The sequence below is a fragment of the Geotrypetes seraphini genome, chromosome 6 (assembly GCF_902459505.1).
Source record: "Geotrypetes seraphini chromosome 6, aGeoSer1.1, whole genome shotgun sequence".
NCBI lineage: Eukaryota > Metazoa > Chordata > Amphibia > Gymnophiona > Dermophiidae > Geotrypetes > Geotrypetes seraphini.
In genome coordinates, this window is record NC_047089.1 from 209,165,575 (window position 1) to 209,186,274 (window position 20,700).

General features: G+C 42.9%; 1 protein-coding gene across 4 annotated transcripts in view; it reads right to left on the reverse strand.

The window, feature by feature from the left end:
* Nucleotides 1–7,889: 7,889 nt before the first annotated feature.
* Nucleotides 7,890–20,700, reverse strand: part of PLEKHA2 (pleckstrin homology domain containing A2) — a 125,378-nt gene continuing 112,567 nt past the window's right edge. For 3 of the 4 annotated variants that reach the window (XM_033950288.1, XM_033950286.1, XM_033950287.1), the window contains 2 exons: nucleotides 14,556–14,633; nucleotides 9,927–11,899 (listed from right to left, as the gene is read on the reverse strand). In XM_033950288.1, coding sequence (XP_033806179.1) covers nucleotides 11,552–11,899; nucleotides 14,556–14,633 — 426 coding nt within the window. In that variant the 3' untranslated portion in view covers nucleotides 9,927–11,551. Of the gene's footprint in view, nucleotides 7,905–9,926; nucleotides 11,900–14,555; nucleotides 14,634–20,700 lie in introns of those variants that run through there. The other variant, XR_004539966.1, reaches the window with a different exon arrangement.

Here is a 20,700-nt window from a genome sequence, read left to right on the forward strand (position 1 = left end):
AGGACAGTGTAGAATCATTCCCCAAACGAATGCCCCTACGTAGCATATCATCAGAGATAGGCACTTGAAGGTCAGCCGACCATTTCTGGGCTAGGGTAATGAAGTCTAGTTCTCCGGAAAGGTCCTGTAAGAACTTATGATAAATTTTTAACTGTATAGGGTCCTGTGCAGTAAGACAAAGAGCTTCCCGTAAACTGTTTTGAACATCCTCTCTCAATGGCACTGAGGTCAAGGTCTGCAAATAATGTTGAAGTTGTCGGTAAGCAAACCAATCCACAGGGGAAAGATGGAACTGAGTCTGTAGTTCAGCAAAAGAGGCAGGAAGACCCGTATCCCGGACCACTTGAGACACGTAGTGAAGACCCACAGCGGTCCAGCACCGGAAAACTGCAGAGTCCAAGCCAGGTAAGAAGTCTCCGTTACCAGCAACGGGGAGACAAGGTGTTGCACTGGGGGAAATTTTCAACAACTTACACAACCTAAATTGGATCATCAAAGGGGAAAAGAACCACAACGACGGCACTCAATTTCAAAAAAGGAAATTATGATGCCATGAGGGAAATGGTGGGAAAAAAACTCAAAGGTAACATAGGGAAGATGGATTCCGTAGAAAAAGCCTGGACCTTACTCAAGGGAATTGTGCACGAAGCGCAAAACCTGTGCATCCCCAAGTTCAGGAAAGGGTGCAAAAAAAATAGAACAAAAAACCCAGTGTGGATAACAAATGCAGTGAAGAAGGCGATAAGCGACAAGAAAGCATCGTTCAGAAAATGGAAAAAAGACAAAACAGAGGAGAACCAAAAAGTGCACAAAGAACACCAGAAGGAGTGTCACCGAGCGGTTAGAAAAGCAAAAAGAGAATATGAAGAGAGACTGGCAGAGGAAGCAACAAACTTCAAGTCATTCTTCAGATACGTCAAGGGGAAGCAACCGGCAAGAGAAGAAGTGGGACCATTGGATGATGGAGACAGGAAGGGAGTGGTAAAGGAAGAGAAAGAAATAGCTGACAGGTTAAATGAGTTCTTCACGTCAGTTTTCACGAGGGAAGATATAACCAACATCCCAGAACCTGAAGAGAGCGTAAAAGGAGACCAAGATGTAAAACTGGTCAATTTAGAGGTAAGCCAAGAAGATGTACTCAAGCAGATAGACAGACTAAAGAGCGACAAATCTCCAGGTCCGGACGGCATTCACCCAAGGGTACTCAAGGAACTAAAAAACGAAATAGCGGAGCCACTTCGACAAATATACAGCCTATCCTTAAAAACCGGAGAGATCCCAAAGGACTGGAAAATAGCAAATGTCACGCCCATCTTCAAGAAGGGCTCAAGGGGAGACCCAGGAAACTACAGGCCAGTGAGCCTGACCTCAGTCCCAGGAAAGATGATGGAGGCACTGATTAAGGACAGCATCTGTGAACACATCGAAAACAATGAGCAGCTAAAACCGAGTCAGCATGGCTTCTGCAAGGGTAGGTCATGCCTCACAAACTTATTGCACTTCTTCGAGGGGGTAAACAGCCAGGTAGATAAAGGGGAATCTATAGACATCATTTACCTTGACTTCCAAAAAGCCTTCGACAAAGTACCACACGAAAGGCTGCTTAAGAAGATATGGAACCACGGGGTACAAGGGGTGATCCACCGATGGATCAAAAACTGGCTGGCGAACAGGGAACAGAGGGTTGGCGTAAAGGGCCATTACTCAGACTGGAAAGGGGTCACGAGCGGAGTTCCGCAGGGGTCGGTGCTGGGACCGCTCCTGTTCAATATCTACATAAACGACCTAGAGGCGGGAACCAAGTGTGAGGTTATTAAATTTGCAGATGACACCAAACTATACAGCAGGGCTCAAACCAGGGGAGACTGCGAAAATCTCCAAAAGGATCTAACGCAGCTGGAAAAGTGGGCCGAAAAATGGCAAATGAGCTTCAACATAGGGAAATGCAAGGTCATGCACGTGGGGAAAAAGAACCCGATGTTCACATACAGAATGGGGGGAACACCGCTAGGGGTCAGTAACCTGGAGAGAGACCTGGGAGTGATGGTAGACGCAACACTGAAGGCATCGGCGCAGTGCGCTACAGCCTCAAGGAAAGCTAACAGAATGTTGGGTATCATTAAGAAGGGTATTACGACCAGGACGAAGGAAGTCATCATGCCGCTGTATCGTGCAATGGTGCGGCCGCATCTGGAGTACTGTGTCCAGTACTGGTCGCCGTACCTCAAGAAGGACATGGCAGTACTTGAGGGAGTACAGAGAAGAGCAACTAAACTGATAAAGGGAATGGAAAATCTCCCATATACCGACAGGTTGAAGCAGTTGGGACTTTTCTCACTGGAAAAGCGGAGACTTAGAGGAGACATGATAGAAACCTTCAAGATCCTGAAGGGCATAGAAAAAGTAGACAGGGACAGATTTTTCAAATTAAGGACCACCACAAGTACAAGGGGGCACTCGGAGAAATTGAAAGGGGACAGGTTTAGAACAAACGCTAGGAAGTTCTTTTTCACTCAGAGGGTGGTGGATACATGGAACGTGCTTCCAGAGGCTGTTGTAGACAAGAAAACATTAAATGGTTTCAAAGAAAGTTTGGATAGATTCCTAGAAGAAAAAGGGATTGAAGGGTATAGATAGGTATAGACCACTACTCAGGCGATGGGCCTGATGGGCCGCCGCGGGAGCGGACCGCTGGGCAGGATGGACCTATGGTCTGCCTCAGCGGAGGCAACTTCTTATGTTCTTATGTTCTTTTCCAAGCCTTACGCATTACAGGTAAAAAGGGGTGCGATTGTAACAATGGCAAATCTGGTAAATGGCGAGCATGTAAAAGATAGCTGAAATGATAAGGTCTAAAAGAGAAACATTCATTCTCAGGCAAGGAAAAACAGGTAGAATTACAAAACCAGTCATGGATATGCCTTAGTTGACATGCAAGGTTAAATCTTGAAACACTCAGCAGACCCAACCCCCCCCTGAGTTCTTGGCAACATCAACTTGGACAACGCTATCCTAGCCCGCTTCCCCTGCCACAAGTATGTGGAAAGGTGGGAGTTGTGTTGTGTTAAGTGTGTTGGTGTTAGCATAATAGGCAACATTTGCAATACATATAACCATTGTGGTAATATCATCATATTGTATAGGGCAATTCGGCCAGAAAGGGACAAGGGAAGTCTCCTCCAATTGTAAAGGGTAGTCGCTGTACGACGGAGTAAGGGCGAAACATTAATAAAATAAAGCCTGTCCAAGTCCTGAGGGATAACCACCCCCAAATACGTCAATTGGGAAGGGGCCCACTTTAAAGAAAAATCTCCCTGCCATGTCTGACGCACTTCAGGCGAAGTTGGCAGTGCCAAGGACTTCTGCTTATTAAGAACTAAACCTGAGGAGATGAAATTCATCCAGAAGTTCCAAAGCTCGCTGCAACGAACGTGATGAGAGGAAACCTCATAATAGAGCACATTAACCAGGCGATCCACAAATGTCATCTTGCTGTCAGAGGAAAGGTTTCCTCTCATCACTGCTTAGGATGTCCGAGCCATGGTAAGTTGAAAATAGGTTTGCCTTGGCAAAGTCCACCATGTAGACCCTGTTATAAGAGCTAATAGGAAAAAACTAAGACCTTATTAAAATGAGCAAAGGTGGAATTTGAACCGGGGAGTTTCAGAGGTCAGAGCTCAGAACAGGAGCATTACCATGTTAAGCTAGAAATGCTTTCTTGTGCTTATAGCAGTTTTGATTTGCTTATACCGCTTCTTATAGGCAGTTAATTCTGCTAGGAGACAAAACACTGCAGTTGTATATTATTGTTTCTTCACGATTTCAGAAATGTATACTTTACCATGATAAAAACTGACAAAGTATGCCATGTTTAAAAGGAGAAATATAAGATGAGTTGAACTCAAATTCTTAGCATGGAAGGGGGGAAAAGTTTATTTTTCTGCTATACAGCAAAGTTGTACAGTAATGTTATATTCAACTCCTATAAGAAGTGGAAAGCATCATCAAGGTGCACCTGGAAGGTAGATATGCCACAAGTAAAATACAGGCTGGGATTTGAACCCTCAAAGCCCAGAAGATTGGTAGAGTGCCTTTCCTCACTGAGCTACAGCACCTATTGCTCCAATGTCTCTGGCTCCCTTGTCATATCATATCTTAGTGAAGTGCTAAGGGAAAGGGAGTTTAGCTATAATGTCATAGTAGGCTGAGACAAAAGAGTGGTAGCTCAATGGTTAAAAGCGCTGCTTTCACTGAGCCCCAAACCCATATTCCCAAGTGTGCTTGAATGCATGTGAGGTGGAGCTCCATTTTTCTCACACGCTAATCTTCATTCTAAGCACTGTACTAATGGATATATGACTGCAAGTAATCTGTTCCGTTTAGGCGTCATACCCGGAAAAGTGGTGTTTTTTTGCCCTTACCGATCAGCGTCATTTGTGCTGCAATTCTTTAATACATATTTGATATTTGTTTTCTACTTGAAAACCTTCCAAATCTTTAGGCATTCCTTTGCTTAAACTTATTTGAGTTCATCCTGATATGATAGCTAATGAGCATAGACAGCTCAGTCAAGTATGATATGAAAGGGTGGTGAGATGGACCTAAGTAGAAGCAGCTGTAGCTCTATGTGTTAGGAGCCAGCCTGTGCTCCTAACATCCAGAGGTTGTGAGTTCTACACCCAGCACATCTTTTAATTGTGGCATACTACTTTGAAGGTGCAGATTGATGAGGTCACAATGAGGTCAGTTTTGTGCAACTGAAGACCTCCATTTTGCAATGAGGGAAGCTGAATGTTAAGGTGTGTATCTGTTTATTCTCTTTTTAAGTGCTGATAATGTGTGCTGATTTTTCTTTGCTTTCAAAAGAGAGCCGATTGCAGTGCTGTTTGTTGAGAAAAAAAGGGGGTTGTAAAAGCCATGTGTAAATTATATTATTGTTTGGGCAGAAATGTGGTTTGTTATCCATGCAATATAATGTGTTCCATTGACATTATATTTATTAGGACAGAGAAAAGATGAAAATTACCTATTCAAACTCACTATTGGAATTATTGATGAAAAAACACAGCGAACGTCTGCCTCGCGTCTAACAAAGAGCCGCAATTACGAAAGTTGAAACGGCATTGAAATCCAAGTTAGACCAGGGTTTCTTACGTCTACATAATACACGATATTTAGACGCAGGTGTTCGCTCAGGTAGCGCCTATCTAGCGTCCCCATTTGGCACGCCCACGGAACGCCCACGTCCAGAGCTGGAGACGGGACTATGCTTTCTATAGACGTCAGTCCGTCAACTACCTCTTAGGGACGTCTATGTGTCGTTTATTTCCCAATTAACATTAATTAAGACCCTTAACTCCGTAATTATTCACTTACTTCTGACGTCCAAAGCACGCCTAAGGTAAACGCAGTAATAGAGAATTTACCCCATTGTGTCTAACCGTGGCTCTTTATTGGAGGTGTCATCAATATACATTGACAAGTTTCTTCAAAATTTTGTGAAACAAACCATGGCATATATCCAAGACACCACAGAATTTCTTAGAAAACTTGACGATATACTCCCTGATTCTCACTCTCTACTGGTTACAATTGATGTATGTTCCCTCTATACTATCATTCCCCAGGATGAGGCACTAGATATCATCAGTAATACTTTGAAGAAAAGAAAGAACCCTAAAGTGCCCACGGAATTTATAGTGGAACTAGCTAAAATAGTTTTGAATGATAGTTTTTTTTATGTTTGAAGATATTCTTTTTCAACAAAAATCAGGTGTTGCCATGGGGATCACTATGGCCCCCTCGGTGGCCAATCTTTTTATGGACAAATTTGAACGAGACTGGGTATATCCCTCTGAACATTTCAAAAGGATTAAAATGTGGGTTAGATACATTGACAACATTTTTCTAATCTGGAATGGAGGAGAAAATGAATTGCTTCAATTTTTGTCATATATAAATACTTGTCATTCAAAAGTCAAGTTCACTTATACATATAGTGACAGGTTGATATCCTTCCTCAATGTTCAAATAAGTATTAGAGTTGGAAAATTTACAACGCAAGTTTACTTTAAACCCACTGATTGTAATTCATCCCTTCTCTCCATTAAAAGTAGTTTCAGCAGCCTATAAAAGGGCATACTATAACCATAGGGAGTCTTTGTTAACCCCCAGAAATGAGAAAACACAGAAAGTAGATGATCAGTGTCCTCACATACTCAGGGGATTGTCACAAAACTGTCCGGTCCCTGAGGAAACATTGGGAAATTTTAAAGATCGCTGGGGTGTTTCAGGATTTCCACTTGCGGATAGCTTATAGAAGAAACCGTAATCTCAGGGAAATTCTGTGTCCCTCCACGTTCCCTGATAATGATGTGGATGCTGGAGTGACACATTCTGGTCACTCTAGTTGTGAGTCCTGTCAGATGTGTAAAATAATGATCGAGTCTGACTCTTTCTGTAATCCTAAGGATAATAAAAAGTACTCTTTACGACACTCTTCCGATTGTAAATCACAAGGAATTGTATATGTTCTGCAATGTCCATGTAAGTTATTATATGTAGGACAAACCTCAAGAAAATTCACTATTCGATTAACAGAACATAAAAGTAACATTAAAAATAAAGTAATGGGGGCTCCACTGGCTAAACACTGCATAGAAAAAGATCATGAATTTTTCTCTCTTAAAGCGATTATCATTGAAGTTGTTCGTCAGAACAAACGAGGGGGTGACTTTAAACGGTACTTGGCCCAGCATGAACAGCGATGGATCAACCGTCTGGGATCTCTTGAACCTGGCGGTTTGAATAAAAATCTTGAATGGCAACATTTTTATTAATGTAATCTTTATTAAAATATTAACAGTAAGTTTTCTTTCAGGTTGTAATCCTCCCCGTTAAGGGTTAATGTCGGGTGAGATGATGTCAGAACGTCCCGGTATGTTGCCTAGTCAGCACGCTGAGGCACAAGTATAAAGAGTACTGCCGGTGCCATATTTCCTCTGTTTGTGAGCCTTTGACAACGATTAACGGAGAAGTAAGTTTGATCACTTTTGATTATAAGGAAACTATGAATGATAATATTCTTATGGTATGATTTGATTGTATATTCTAGATGCCTTAATGTTTCTGCCTCTGGCCCTGAAGCAGTGGACCGAATGTTATGTCCACGAAATGCTGGCCACGTCGGCAACATATTGGCAGTGAACAGGCTATATCTGAACCAGCAATGACAACGCTGAGATAAGTATTCAATATCTAGTTGTCAAATATTCTCTCCCAAACCATCAGAGGGGTGTATCCATAAGATTTAGTATAGTTTGAAGAAAATATTTAAAATAATTTTAAAAAAAGTACACATATTTATTTATTAAAAATTAATTTAAAAATAATTTAAGTGAATTAAAGAAATTTTCAGGTTTTTTGGCCAATGATTAGAGCAAGGAGCTGCTACGTTGAAGTCTCAGTCTGTGATAGGACTGTACGTATGCTCCTATTCTGAGGCCTTTTTCCTGAATGAGTAGTAATATACTTTGGATACATTCTGTCTGGAAGTGGTATTAATGAGTAGTTTAGTATAGTGAGTTTTGAACCACTTCGGGTAATTATATCTTGAACCCACATAAACTGGCCATGAAATCCACCATATCTAGTCACCAAGCATCCAATGCTGAATAAAAGTCACTTTCACCATTCAGTTTTCTCCCCATCTTCACATGTGGTATCTGCAGTCACCTTTCTGCAGAGCCTGTCTGTACTTGTGTTGTATTTCTGTCTCTGTCCTTGGATGGCTTTATATTTTTTAAGAATGAGTATGAAAAAGGAACATAATGCTTGGTCTATGAAATATTCTTGCCATCTTCCTGACTGTAGTAGGCACTGAAGATGCTGTGGAGAAGCCTGAGCTAAGATCAACAGAGGCCAAAAATGACAAAATACAGGTTTATATATAGTAAGTTTATGGTCTTAAATTTCAACAAAATAAAATTCTCGTACCATACAGTAGTTTCAACTTCTTGCCAGTAACTTTGTTGGGTGCTAATTTACAAGTGGTGTGTCACTTATGGTCCATATCATTAAGTTTCAGATCAATACTCTTAGATAGCCTTACCATATAGCTCCAGAAAAAGGAGGATGGATTGAGACATCTGGGTTTTACCTCCATTGAAAGCAATCGAAGTAAAACCCGGATGTCTCAATCCGTCCTCCTTTTTCTGGAGCCATATAATAACCCTGCTTTAAAGAAGCAAGAAACCTAACTCCATTCTTGCAGGGAGATCCAGCCCTGTTTTATTTTAACTGCATTACATACAAGGGACTTGTGGTTCATAGTTCCCTAAGGAAAGAAAGAACTACAAATCCATGCATGCTGTGAAACAGGAGTGAATCAACTGCTCTACAGAAAATGGAAGTGGTTGCTAACCTAAGAATGGTGTAAACTGGTTAATTTGAATGGCTCAGTCCTTTGGGCTGGCTAAATAAATAATCACTTAGGATTTGTGCAGGGCCTTTCAGGTAAATAGAATCTTAAAGTGCTTTAGCAATAATACTTCAAAAGCCCTATGAGGTTACCATATGGCTCCAGAAAAAGGAGGATGGATTGAAACATCCGGGTTTTACTTACATTACTTTCAATGGAAGTAAAACCCAGATGTCTCAATCAATTTGTCCTCCTTACTTCCATTGCTTTCAGTGGAAGTAAAACCTGGATATCTCTATCCAGCCTCCTTTTTCTGGAACCATATGATATCCCTACTCATGTAGCCTTTCCTGGAGATGGCAGCAATTTTTTGATACCCAAAGAGCAACAAAAAGTTAAAGCATGATGATGTATGTAACAAAGCTACCATGGCCAGTTCAAATGGATGAGAAGGGACAAAATTCAAGAATGGAGAATTAATACAAAATAAAGCATAAGAAGATGAGAGAAGAAGGGGCAGTAGAATGCATGTGATGTGTGAGAACAGGAAGGAGAAAGACTTGCAGGAGCAGGAAGGGAGTGGGACTTTATTCAGTTATTAGAAAAAAGAGAGACCAGACATCAGATAGAAGCAAGTATGAGCATTAATCTAAAGAGATCTAAGGAGATGCAGTAGAGTCTGTGGTACTGCAATCAGGATCAATGCAATGCTATTAGGCAAACCTTCAGCTTTGCCTCTCATCCCCTTCTCATTAGCTGTTAATTCCTACTACTAATCATTTTTATAGTGCTACTAGGCCAGGGGTGTCCAATGTCGGTCCTCGAGGGCCGCAGTCCAGTCGGGTTTTCAGGATTTCCCCAATGAATATACATGAGGTCTATTTGCATGCACTGCTTTCATTGTATGCTAATAGATCTCATGCATATTCATTGGGGAAATCCTGAAAACCCGACTGGATTGCGGCCCTCGAGGACCGACATTGGACACCCCTGTACTAGGCATACACAGCACTTTACACATTATATGCAGGTACTTACTCTATCTCCAGTGGGCTCACAACCTAAGTTTTTTTTGTATGTAGAGCAATGGAGGGTTAAGTGATTTGCCCAGGGTCACAAGGAGCTGCAGTGAGAATTAAACCTAGTTCCCCATGATCAAAGTCCATTGAATTAACCACTAGGCCAGTGGTTCCCAACCCTGTCCTGGAGGACCACTAGGCCAGTCGGGTTTTCAGGATAGCCCTCATGAATATGCATGGAGCAGATTTGCATGCCTGGCACCTCCATTATATGCAGATCTCTCTCATTAATATTCATATGCAGATCTCTCTCATTAATATTCATGAGGGCTATCCTGAAAACCCAACTGGCCTGGTGGTCCTCCAGGACAGGGTTGGGAACCACTGCACTAGGCTACTCCTCCACTCTAATTCTCTAGCTCAGGGGTAGGCAATTCTGATCCTCAAGAGCACAGGCAGGTCAGGTTTTCAGGAGATTTGCATCTCAAGGAGTCAGTGCATGTAAATCCATCTCATACATATTCATTGTGGCTATCCTGAAAACCTGACCTGCCTGTAGCTCTTGAGGACCGGTATTGCCTACCCCTGCTCTAGCCCATCTCTGCTCCAAGAACTTGATAAGTAAACCCAACAATCTGGATTACCACAGCCAGTGACGTAGCAAAGGAGGTTGGCGCCCAGCATTGCCGCGTTGTGCACCTCTCCCCCCTCTTCCCCACCGCATACCTCTTGAACATTTCACCGGTGTGAGCAGCATCTTCCATCTGCTGTTCACACTGGCTTCATTTCCCTTCTGATTTCATGTCCTGGTCCTGCAATCAAGAAGTAACATAAGAAGGGAACTGAGGCTGGCTTGAGCAATAAGTGGAAGATGCTGGTCTGTGCCAGTGAACATTTAAAGAGGTACGCAGGGTGGGGGCAGAGATGAGAGGTGCCGGCACCCCCCTGAAGATGGTGCCCCTTGCCCCCTCTCACTATGCCACTGATCAAATCATCTTTCCCAGATCAATCCTGCACAAAATGGACATCATACTTTGTTTTCAATACTTACATAATGAGGACAATTTCTAGGAGCTCTTTTTCCAACTAAATGGGCTGCTTAAAAATTGCCCACCCTTCCTGCTGTTAAAAGTACATGCTGATGGCTCTTCATGTAGCCATTGGGACCTATTGTTTTACTGTGAATGCAGTATTTCTGGCTGTCCCCAAGCTGCAATCCTAGGCAACAGACCAGTGTGCCTAATGCTTAAGCCAGCCCTAATTGCAATCAGCAGAAAAGGAAACCGGCTCTTTATCTCTGCCAACCCCTTTCTCATTTGGAGGCATTCAGCGCTCACATGAAGCTTCCAATGCCTCTATAGCCATCACCATCCAACGTTTTGTTTCCATCTTCCTTGCAGTTGTGTTAAATAAATTAATAAAATTAAACATAATTAAAGTAAAAATTACTTCAGCTATACTATTCACAAATCAAACCAAGGCCAGGTGAGACCTGTAGAAACCACATGAATGGGGAATGAGTATAATGTGGTAAAAGGGCCTCTGAAAGCTCTCAGTAGCACAGAGCCTCAGACACTTTTAGAATACCATTGCTTACACCTCTCCATGGTAAACTACATCCTTAACTTTGCAAGTATAAAGGAAAACACATTTTCTGACTCTGGGGTTAAGCAGAACCTTCATCTTCAAAATCAAAGGAACACTGTTTTGAATCTGTCCATGCCTTTACTCTAGGCCTTCAAGCACTGCTTAGGGGAGCTAGTCCTTAGGAAAGTTGGATTCTTTGAAAAACTGTGATAGCTTTTACTGGCCAAACACAAGAATTATCCCAAGGTGAAGGTGTGTGTGAGCTTCAGATCACAAAGATCTCCATTTTTAAACGGAGGTCTCTCTTGTCTCTCATACTATTTCATTTTAACAGAGGAATACAGCAGGCTTAACCAAATGAATGCAGCATAGAGAGATCTGCTTATGTTTAATGCTGTGTAGTACATAAGGTTCAAGTTATTGTTCAATCACACCAGCAGCATCCATGTCCATGAGAAAGCAAAGGTGGAAAAATAAAGTAAAACTAATCCTCAGCTTCCAAACAAGCAGTAAGTCCCAAGGCCTGTTACACATCTGAAGTCCGAATGGTTTCATCGTCCAGGCATAAGGGAAAGTGCCTTTCCTTCTCATGCTGGGGCTCAGACCTGTGCCTCAGCCGATTGCCCTGCATGTTTGCCTCCTCCGAGAAAGTGGACCCATAAAACAAGCCCTTGGGTGGCCCAAATGTTCCTGTAGTGGTGGGGTGCTTCTCCTCCCTCTGTAGCACTGGGGTCCATCGCTGCCAGGATGAGGTGACAGAAGGGGCTTTGCAAAGACTCCTCTTCTCTTCTCCAGCTTTCTTTACCCCTGAGGAGCTTGAAGGATAGGAAGCTCCAGGCTGATTCAGGGAATTAGATCTGCTGAAGGCTGCTTCCTGTAGAGACATGCACAGAACATGACACATTGGTCTGGTATGGAATTCAGTACTCATAACTCAAAAGTCAATGGCAGGGACCATTTATACACAACTTTGTATGACTCAGAAAGTTATGTGGAGTCAAGTTTTGATTCCCGTTCCCAAAGTTGCTAGTCACAACAACAACATCAGCAGCAAGAATGGGAATGTGCACTGAGAGCAAAGTTTGTGATAGTGTAAATTTGGTTTACACTAAAAGACCATACTGACTGGTCTGTTTTGATCCTGTCACACAGTAGAAAGAGAACCCCCTGCTTCCCCCCCTCCAATATAGTGTGTAACAGATATGCTTTGTGACATTCCTGTATATAGTTGTCTCAGTTTTTGTTCTGCTGGGATTTTTGAAGTTTAAATAAAAAAACAATGGTGATCATTTTTTTTTGTCCTTTGGGATGATCATAAACTAGCTATACATAATATATCTTTTCTAGAATGTGCACAGGAGTAACTCATTGCAGTGGTAAGCCTGGGCCCACCCAATCTGGACTCAGGCCTATCTAAAATTGTGGCACCCTTGCTGTGGCTGATGGGGGATCCCTAAACCCCTACTGTTGAAGATTTCCTCCTCCTCGGGCAGTGCTCTTCCAAATGGCAGCCGGCAGCACTTGCCTCGAGCTGACACCAGCACCAGTCCCTCTGCACATGCTCAGATTTTGTGCATGCGCGGCCTGCTGCCAGTGGCATTAGCTTGAGGCAAGTGCTGCCATTTGCCATATGGAAAAGCACTAGCTGCCTGAGGATGAGGAAATCTTCAGCTGGCAGGGTTTGAGGATCCCCGCCAGCTCAGGAATATAATATTTTTGGTTAGCGGGTTGGGCAGGTAATGGGAAGGGGCAGAGAGCAGAGCGAGGGAAAGGGTCAAATTCTGTACCCACCCACCTTGGGCTCAGGCGCACCCAAGATCAGCCGTCTGGCTATGTCCCTGACTCATTGACTGTGTTGTGTGTTTAGAACTGTGTTGCTGTGTTTGATACTACAGATCAGGTGTCAACAGCAAAACAGTCATGCTGAACCATCTTGAGGTAGTGATGTGTTTTGGGGATAATTCTGTATTGATTGCCTAAAATTAGGCACCAGGATGCTGCCCGCTAAGTGTGAATTCTATATCAATAATTGCATGTACAATTGCCATTATAGAATACTAGAGAATGACATGCGGACAAATTTTTCCCTGTCTCCATGGGAACTAATTTTCCCATCCCATCCAGGCCAGTTCTTTTCCTGTCCCTGCCCCATTCCTGCAAGCTCCATCCTCTTCAGCACAAGCCTCAAACACTTTAAAATCATAAGTGTTCGAGGCTTGTGCGGTTAAGGCAGAGCTTACAGGAATGGGACAGGGACAGCAGCAAAACTCACGGGAACAGGATGGAGCAATTGAGTTCCTGTGGGAACAGGGACAAATTTGTCCCCGTGTCATTCTCTACCTCTGACCATGCCCCTCTCACATCCATACCTACTTTCATTTTTGCACGATAGATTTTGCATGTATAGTTTATACTAGAGCATACCAATTAGTGGCAATTACATGTGTAACTGATAAATTACTTCCAATTAGATGTCCCGGTGTCGCTGTCCCCATCCCCGCGGATAACCGTGGGAAACCATCCCATGTCATTCTTTAAGGAGAAAGGGAAGAATCAGAGTATGAATCAGCACAACCACTGAGCCTCAAGCCTTGCATTGAAGAATGCTGATGTAGAAGGACTGAGGTTGAGTATCAACATTCCAGAGCTGAGATTGTGATGTCATAATGCCTCATTCCACCAATGCCTAAGAGCCAACCTCATCAGTGATTCACAATGGCTTCATTATCTTATACTTGGCTCACATAAGAATCAGAATATGAATGGGCTCTGATTCTTATGTGAGCTCCATCCCTAGCAGTATTCAAATCCAAGCTAAAAACCCACTTTTTTGAAACTGCTTTCAACTCTTAACTCCCACACAACTGCTGTCAGATCCTATACCCACTGTATCATTTCCTCTACCATAATCTCCCCAACCCTGAAATGTCCTGTCTAAATTAGATTGTAAGCTCTTCTGAGCAGGGTCTGTCTATTGTATATTAAAATATACAGCGTTGTGTCCACCTTTCAGTGCTATAGAAATAATAAATAGTAGTAGTAATGAGCACAATCACTGACCCTCAAGCCTTGCATTGAGGAATGTTGGTGTAGAAGGACTAAGGTTGAGATAGATACTAAAGAAATGACATGGGATGGTTTCCCATGGTTATCTGTGGGGACGGGGACGGTGACAAATTCTGTCACCATGTCATTCTCTACAGCCTGCATCAATGTTTGTGTAAAGTTTCTGCATCAGCCCCTGAATCATGATTCCTGCCTTCTGTTCTCTCATCCTCAAGGTGACATAAAGAAAAATCCAAAGGTGAATCCATCTAGTGTCATCCAAATCACTGTAAGTCCACATTTCCAACTCACTGTAAATCTATTTCCAGCTCATTCTCACTGCCTGACGAAAGATCAGGTTTATAGCGGTTTCCATAATATGCATTGGATGAATTATCAGAGTTATTGAAAGCTCAAATAATCCATCATTTCCTCAATAACTAATTTCATCAATACTAAGGGGAAAAATTAGCAGCCTGCCATACTTTGTAACGCATCTTCAGGGACTGGAGAGCTGCTCGGATTGTCCTTATCCAGCTGTTCATGTCTTCTGGACTGTCTGCCTGGAAAACGTCATAAAAACAAAGCAAGGTGTTATCGTCTACATACTTGACAGGAGAATCAGACTATACAACTCCCCACATCCCTTTCACTTAAAGCAGGAAGCACTGATTACTGTTCCAAAACACAATAACTATCACTTTTGCAGTTCTTCCTAATCTATCTGACCATGCCATCTTCATGTTACACCAGGCAGAATATTCCTGCCACTTGTGAAATCCCCAGGGCTGAAATGTTTTCATGTATATCTCAGCCAATGGCTCCATCAGTCCTGTATCCAGCCATAAGAAGTGGGTCAGACCAATGGTCCATCAAGCCCAGTAGCCCATTCTCATGGTGGCTAATCCAGGTCCCTAGTACCTGGCCAAAACCCAAGGAGTAGCAACATTCGATGCTACCAATCCAGGGCAAGCAGTGGTGTCCCCCACATTTTTCTCAATAACATACTATGGACTTTTCCTCCAGGAAACTGACCATACCTTTTTTAAAAACAGCTACGCTATCCAATCTTACCACAACCTCTGGCAATGCGTTCCAGGGCTTAACTATTCTCTGAGTGAAAAAAAATTTCCTCCTATTGGTTTTAAAAGTATTTCCCTGTAACTTCATCGAGTGTCCTCTAGTCTTTGTAATTTTTTGACAGAGTGAAAAATCGATCCACTTGTACCCGTTCTACTCCACTCAGGATTTTGTAGACTTCAATCAGATCTTCCCTCAGCTGTCTCTTTTCCATGCTGAAGAGCCCTAACCTTTATAGTCTAAGCTCATACGAGAGGAGTTCCATCCTCTTTATCAACTTGGTCGCTCTTCTAGTACCTTTATCTACTGTCTCCCTGTTCCTCAGTTCATGTTATACTCTCACTTATCCCCTTACCACCAGTCTCTTGAGCTGGTCTCTTCCTCAGAGCTTCTTCTTAGAGAGCTGTACGGGAATGGGGATTGAAGGACTCCCACGGCTATGGAAGAAGTTGCCAAGGGATTCCCATAGGATTGAAAGAATTTGCCATGGGATTTTGACTACACAGGTATGGGTTAGATTCCACTGGGGATGGGTGAAATTTCCGTCCCTGTGCAACTCTTTATTTCCAGTCCAGCCCCTCTTAACATTGCAAGCATTATTTCCAGACCAGTGCATTCATCATCCAGCTCTTCTTATACTGTGTGGCTCTTTGAAAGTATTAATTATACTGGTATCCAAAATCCTAGGCTGTTCTCAAAGTCTTATGAGGACAGTGCAGGCCTTGGCACAATGTGGATCACACGCTGCTAGAGCCACACAATGCAGGAAGAGAACTTGATCACTTTGATTCACTGCTCCACATCATGTGAATATCTGTACAAAAACAAGTACATTTTGCACTAATTCGGCATTGTACACTTGCAAAACATCCCCCCAGGCTTAATCATTTTTAAGTATCCAAGTATCACAGATAACTGTGCATGTTTCTAGATCTAGTGTCCTGTCTGCAAGAAAGGCATGGCATGACTTCCACTAGTAATGTTATTTATCAGTGAATGAGACCAGACTCAGAAGTGAATCCTCAGTCTTCCGGAGCAAATCCAAGCCCACAAGATTTTATCATAACCTGAAAATAAGCTCAGAGTGGATAAGCGTGTCTCTGCTTTGGCATCCTCCTTGAATGATTTCCTGCTTGTCGCTGTCTCCTTTCATAACTTCCTGCTACTCCATAAACATAGTGAGTGGGCAGATAGGGCAAGGGGTTGGTTGCTGGGACAAGGCCTGGGTTCCAGCATACAGACAATTTCTTGCTGACCACATTGAAGTATAAATAAACGTCTCTGACTACTGCTTAACATGGCACAAGGTTACTTTGTCTAAAACTATATTTCTTCAAGAGAGACAACACCTGCAACACACTGGATTACAATTTTTAAAAATATTACTTGGAACCCTCCCTAAGTGGGCAAAGCAAACAAATTAGACAACTACATAGAGAGATTCAGGCACAGATTCTCTCCAATAGAAACCCCCCACCATAAAAATACCTCCTGAGCAAGCCAAACATCAAGCCTGCAGACAAAGAAGCCTCTGAAGTCATTGTGTAGACACTTTTGGAAGTATCTGCATCTGAAAATACCTGCATTTCCATATGTAAATAGCATATACATGTACATGGCAATTTCAGAACACCACTATTTCTGCATGTAGATGTTTCGGCATGCGGAGATTTCAAAGGAATATAGCGTTTGAATATTTTTTGAGCAGGCCAAAAAATATGCATATAGTTCCCATAGTTCTACTGAGCAAGGACTATCTCTTAAATGTTTAATGGTCTAGTAGCGCTACAGAAATAATAATAAGTAGTAGCACAACTTTTCTACACAAGCTTTTGCTTCTACTCCAAATACCTGAATGTTGGGACCTACAGTATCCTTCAGTTAACTGGGGGCAAATGTGCTCATCTTTATGGTATCTATCACAACCTCAAAAAAGCATCTACTAGCGTTATTTTTCACAACTCCTTAATAGGCTCCTCTGGTGCATGTAGATTTTTAAAAATCCATCATATAAGTGTATAAGTGCTCCAGAAACAAAATGAGCCTATATACATGCCAAGACCAACAGTTTTGGAGGAAGCCTGAGCCCAAAGTGTGTGTGTGTGTGTGGGGGGGGGGGGGGGGGGAGAGGCCCCCAAGGCACTCTCGTGGCTATGCAACTGTTTGGCATAGTCATTCTGTAAATAATATCAGAAATGTGAATGTCCCAACCTGGGTGGTACATCAGGGCCATCCTAAAGACTGTGGAATGGTGCGGCCTTACAGGATGCAAGGGAGATGAGGTGCAAAAATTGCTCCCCTTCCCATGGTCTCCCCTGCTTGACTCACAGTGTAGTAGATAGGATAAGGGCACTAGGAAGCATCACACAAGGTGTGTTTCTGGCTTAGGATACCATTTAATTTCCCACATCAAGCACTTATACAAAATGGGGCTTTAAAATACATAGAAGGGCATAGACAGCTCTTGAATAATTTATACTAGAGGAAACTGACTGAAGCACACTAAATAACTGAAAAATTTCATCAACACATTTCCAAAGCAAGTACAGCTACTTGTCAAAAATCAGATATCAATCTCTTTCTCTTCATATCTTTATGCTATCTAAAATCTACAAATCCGGAAACCCTAGCAGACCAATTACATCCTGCGTGGTTGTCCAAAGGGGTTTTTTGAAAAACCAAGTACTGGAGCTCCAATACTACTTATCATTCCTGCATTGCAAACACTTTTCTGATCGGCACAGAGCAGCAGAGTAACCTTTGGCAAACTGGGTCACCTCATTTTGCTGTGATTTTTACCTCTAGAGGGAGCTGTTTCTCTTTTCACCCACTTCTCTAGAAATTGACCAGTTTTAGGGCTGCCTTGGTGATACCATATCTAATTGAGTTTTCAGAATTTCCTGCAGTGAATATGCATGATATATATTTGTGTAAATTTGATTAGTGTTTGCAAATTTATATCCTATATATTTATAGTGGGGGTTTTGAAAACCCAACTGGTTGTGACATCACCAATACCAGGTTTTGGAATACCTGTATTTTTTCAGGACCAGCTGATTTACCCCTGCTTTTTGCTTCACTGCCTATTCATCATGGTTGTCCTGCCTTCAGTGAGGGTAAAAACAGGGCTAGATTCACCCAAATGCATGCCGGGTCTTGTAGTCTTGTTTTTCTTAGAGGATGCATTTTAATAAGGAAATCAGAACTACGAGTCCCAGCATGCAACAGGGAAACTCATGACTGGATCAGTCTTGTCCCAAGAGTCTGGATATAGTTGGCAGCCTATTGTCCTGCCTTGAAAAACTAAACCAGATCCAGTTGGTTGCCAGCAACCCTTTTTATTACGTATTGGCCCTTTTGCTAGTAGTGAATCAGTTTACCTTGGCATTGGGGCCAAGCCATAGAGCTACAGATTCCAGCCCTGGTTTTCTACCCATTCATATAGTGACATCATCTAGTGCGTACCATTAGATTATATCATTCTGTTCGTTCTATTACAGAACCAGGGACTGATGCTGTAATGCTCTATATTTTACAAGTAGCCTATAATTTCACAACCACAGTGAGGGAAAGAAAGGAATATATTTAAAGAATAATAACCACAAAAACAATCTTCTTAAAATAGTTAAGGCTCGTTTAGATCCTCCTAGATAGTTCTATTATTAGGAATCCTTAAATGAAAGTAATGCTGGCAGAAGGCATTTTGAAACTGCTGTCTGTGCGGGTGTCACTTATTGAAAACAGAATTATTATTATTATTTTTTTACAATAAATCTTTGCACCCCTTTCAAGGGTGGGAAACAAGACACAGAATCGGGAAGGAGGATGGGAACTGATATGCTACTTTGCTGCCTTGGGCAACAGAGGGATAAGTGCTTTGCCTAGAGTGATAAGGCACCACAGTGGGAATTAAACCCAGTTGTCCTGGTTCTCATTAGACTGGGCAATTCTCAAAATAAATTTTGTTCATTCAGTGCTGCTGTCCAGCACTTTCATTAGTCCTTTAGTTGCTCACAAAACCAGTAAGACTTATAAATAAACTGTGTGGGAAGTGAAATTACTGAGGTTTAGTCAGTTTTTTAATTTTGTTTGCCTCATTGGTGCTCAGAAAACCCCCCACTCTGAACAAAACAGCATTCCACCAGTCAACAACTCTTTAATATGTTGTTGATTCTTCGCTTGTAAAACTTTTTGTTTTTAAGATTTTGTGGTTGGCATTAATGAGACAACAGAAGCTCAGCTGTAAAGATCCTAGAGCTGTGTGTGTGTGTGAGCTGAGCTCACTGCTCAGCATGGCTATTTCCCGACGCGGGCATTAGGCTGTTTTTTGTCATTTCGGGTGGGGGATGGTAGCGGCAGCAGCAGCCTGAAAAAGAAATCATCCTGGCCGGGTTCGGTGTCATGCTCCGGAGCTTCTACAGCCTTCCTATCTCCCTCTCCCTTCTACCTGCGGCTCTCTTCGGCAACTTAGCAGCAACGATCGACACAAGCTTCTGGCGTCGGGGCCTACCCTCTGCGAGTCCCGCTTGTTTCAACTTCCTTTTTCCACAAAGGTGGGACTCGTAGAGGGAAGGCCTCGATGTCGGCAGCTTGTCTTGATCACCGCTGCTGACGAGTTGCTTAAGAGAGCCGCGGAGCAGGGGGGTGTTGCCAGGTGCAGGTAGAAGGGAGAGGGCCAGATGCAGGACTCGTGGGTGAGGGAGGAGAAGAGAGAGGGGAGAGAAACAAAAGGAAATATTTCATACTGGGCTGGGCCGGAGTGGAGAGAGGGTGGAAAGATTCTGGCTACAGGGTGCATTAACAAAGGAAAAAGGGGGGAAAGCTGAAAATGGAGATAGTGACACAAAGAAGAGAAAGGGTAAGCAGGACCTTCTGAATAAGGATAGAGATACAGAGGGGACATGAAGAGGAGGTGAAATAGAGACATAGAAGTAATGCTGAAAAAGTGTGTGTGGGGGGGGGGAGATAAAGACATTGAAAGGGCAAATGGTGAATATGGGGTAAAGACAAGGACAGAGACAAATGAAGATTCTGAAAAAGTGGTGAGATAGGGATATAGGTGAGATGGACACAAAGAAGGGTGATGCTGGAAAATAGGTGGAATGGTAATTCTGACAGACACAGAAGGGAAATGCTGGATCAAGGAGAGATGGGGCTCAGGCTGGATGGAATGAGGAGAAATGCCTTGTTGGCCCGGAACTTCCTCTCCTACGTCAGAATTGACGTCAGGGAGCGGAATGCTGGTCAGCGCGACGCTTCTGCAGGGAAAGCTTGGGACAGCGGTGGCTTGGGGACTATTCCCCGATGGCGGTGGCAGCAAACCGAGTGGCTTGGGGGAGGGCACGGAGAAAGAAAGAAAGGGGGCAGACAGAGAGACAGAAAGAAGGGGGAACAGGGAGACAGAAAGAAAAAGTTGGGGGAGAGAATGAGGTCTGGAGGAGAGGAAACATACAGGAGGCTGAAAGAAAGGAAGAAAGATTGGATGCACAGTCAGAAGAAGAAAGTGCAACCAGAGACTCATGAAATCACCAAACAGCAAAGGTAGGAAAA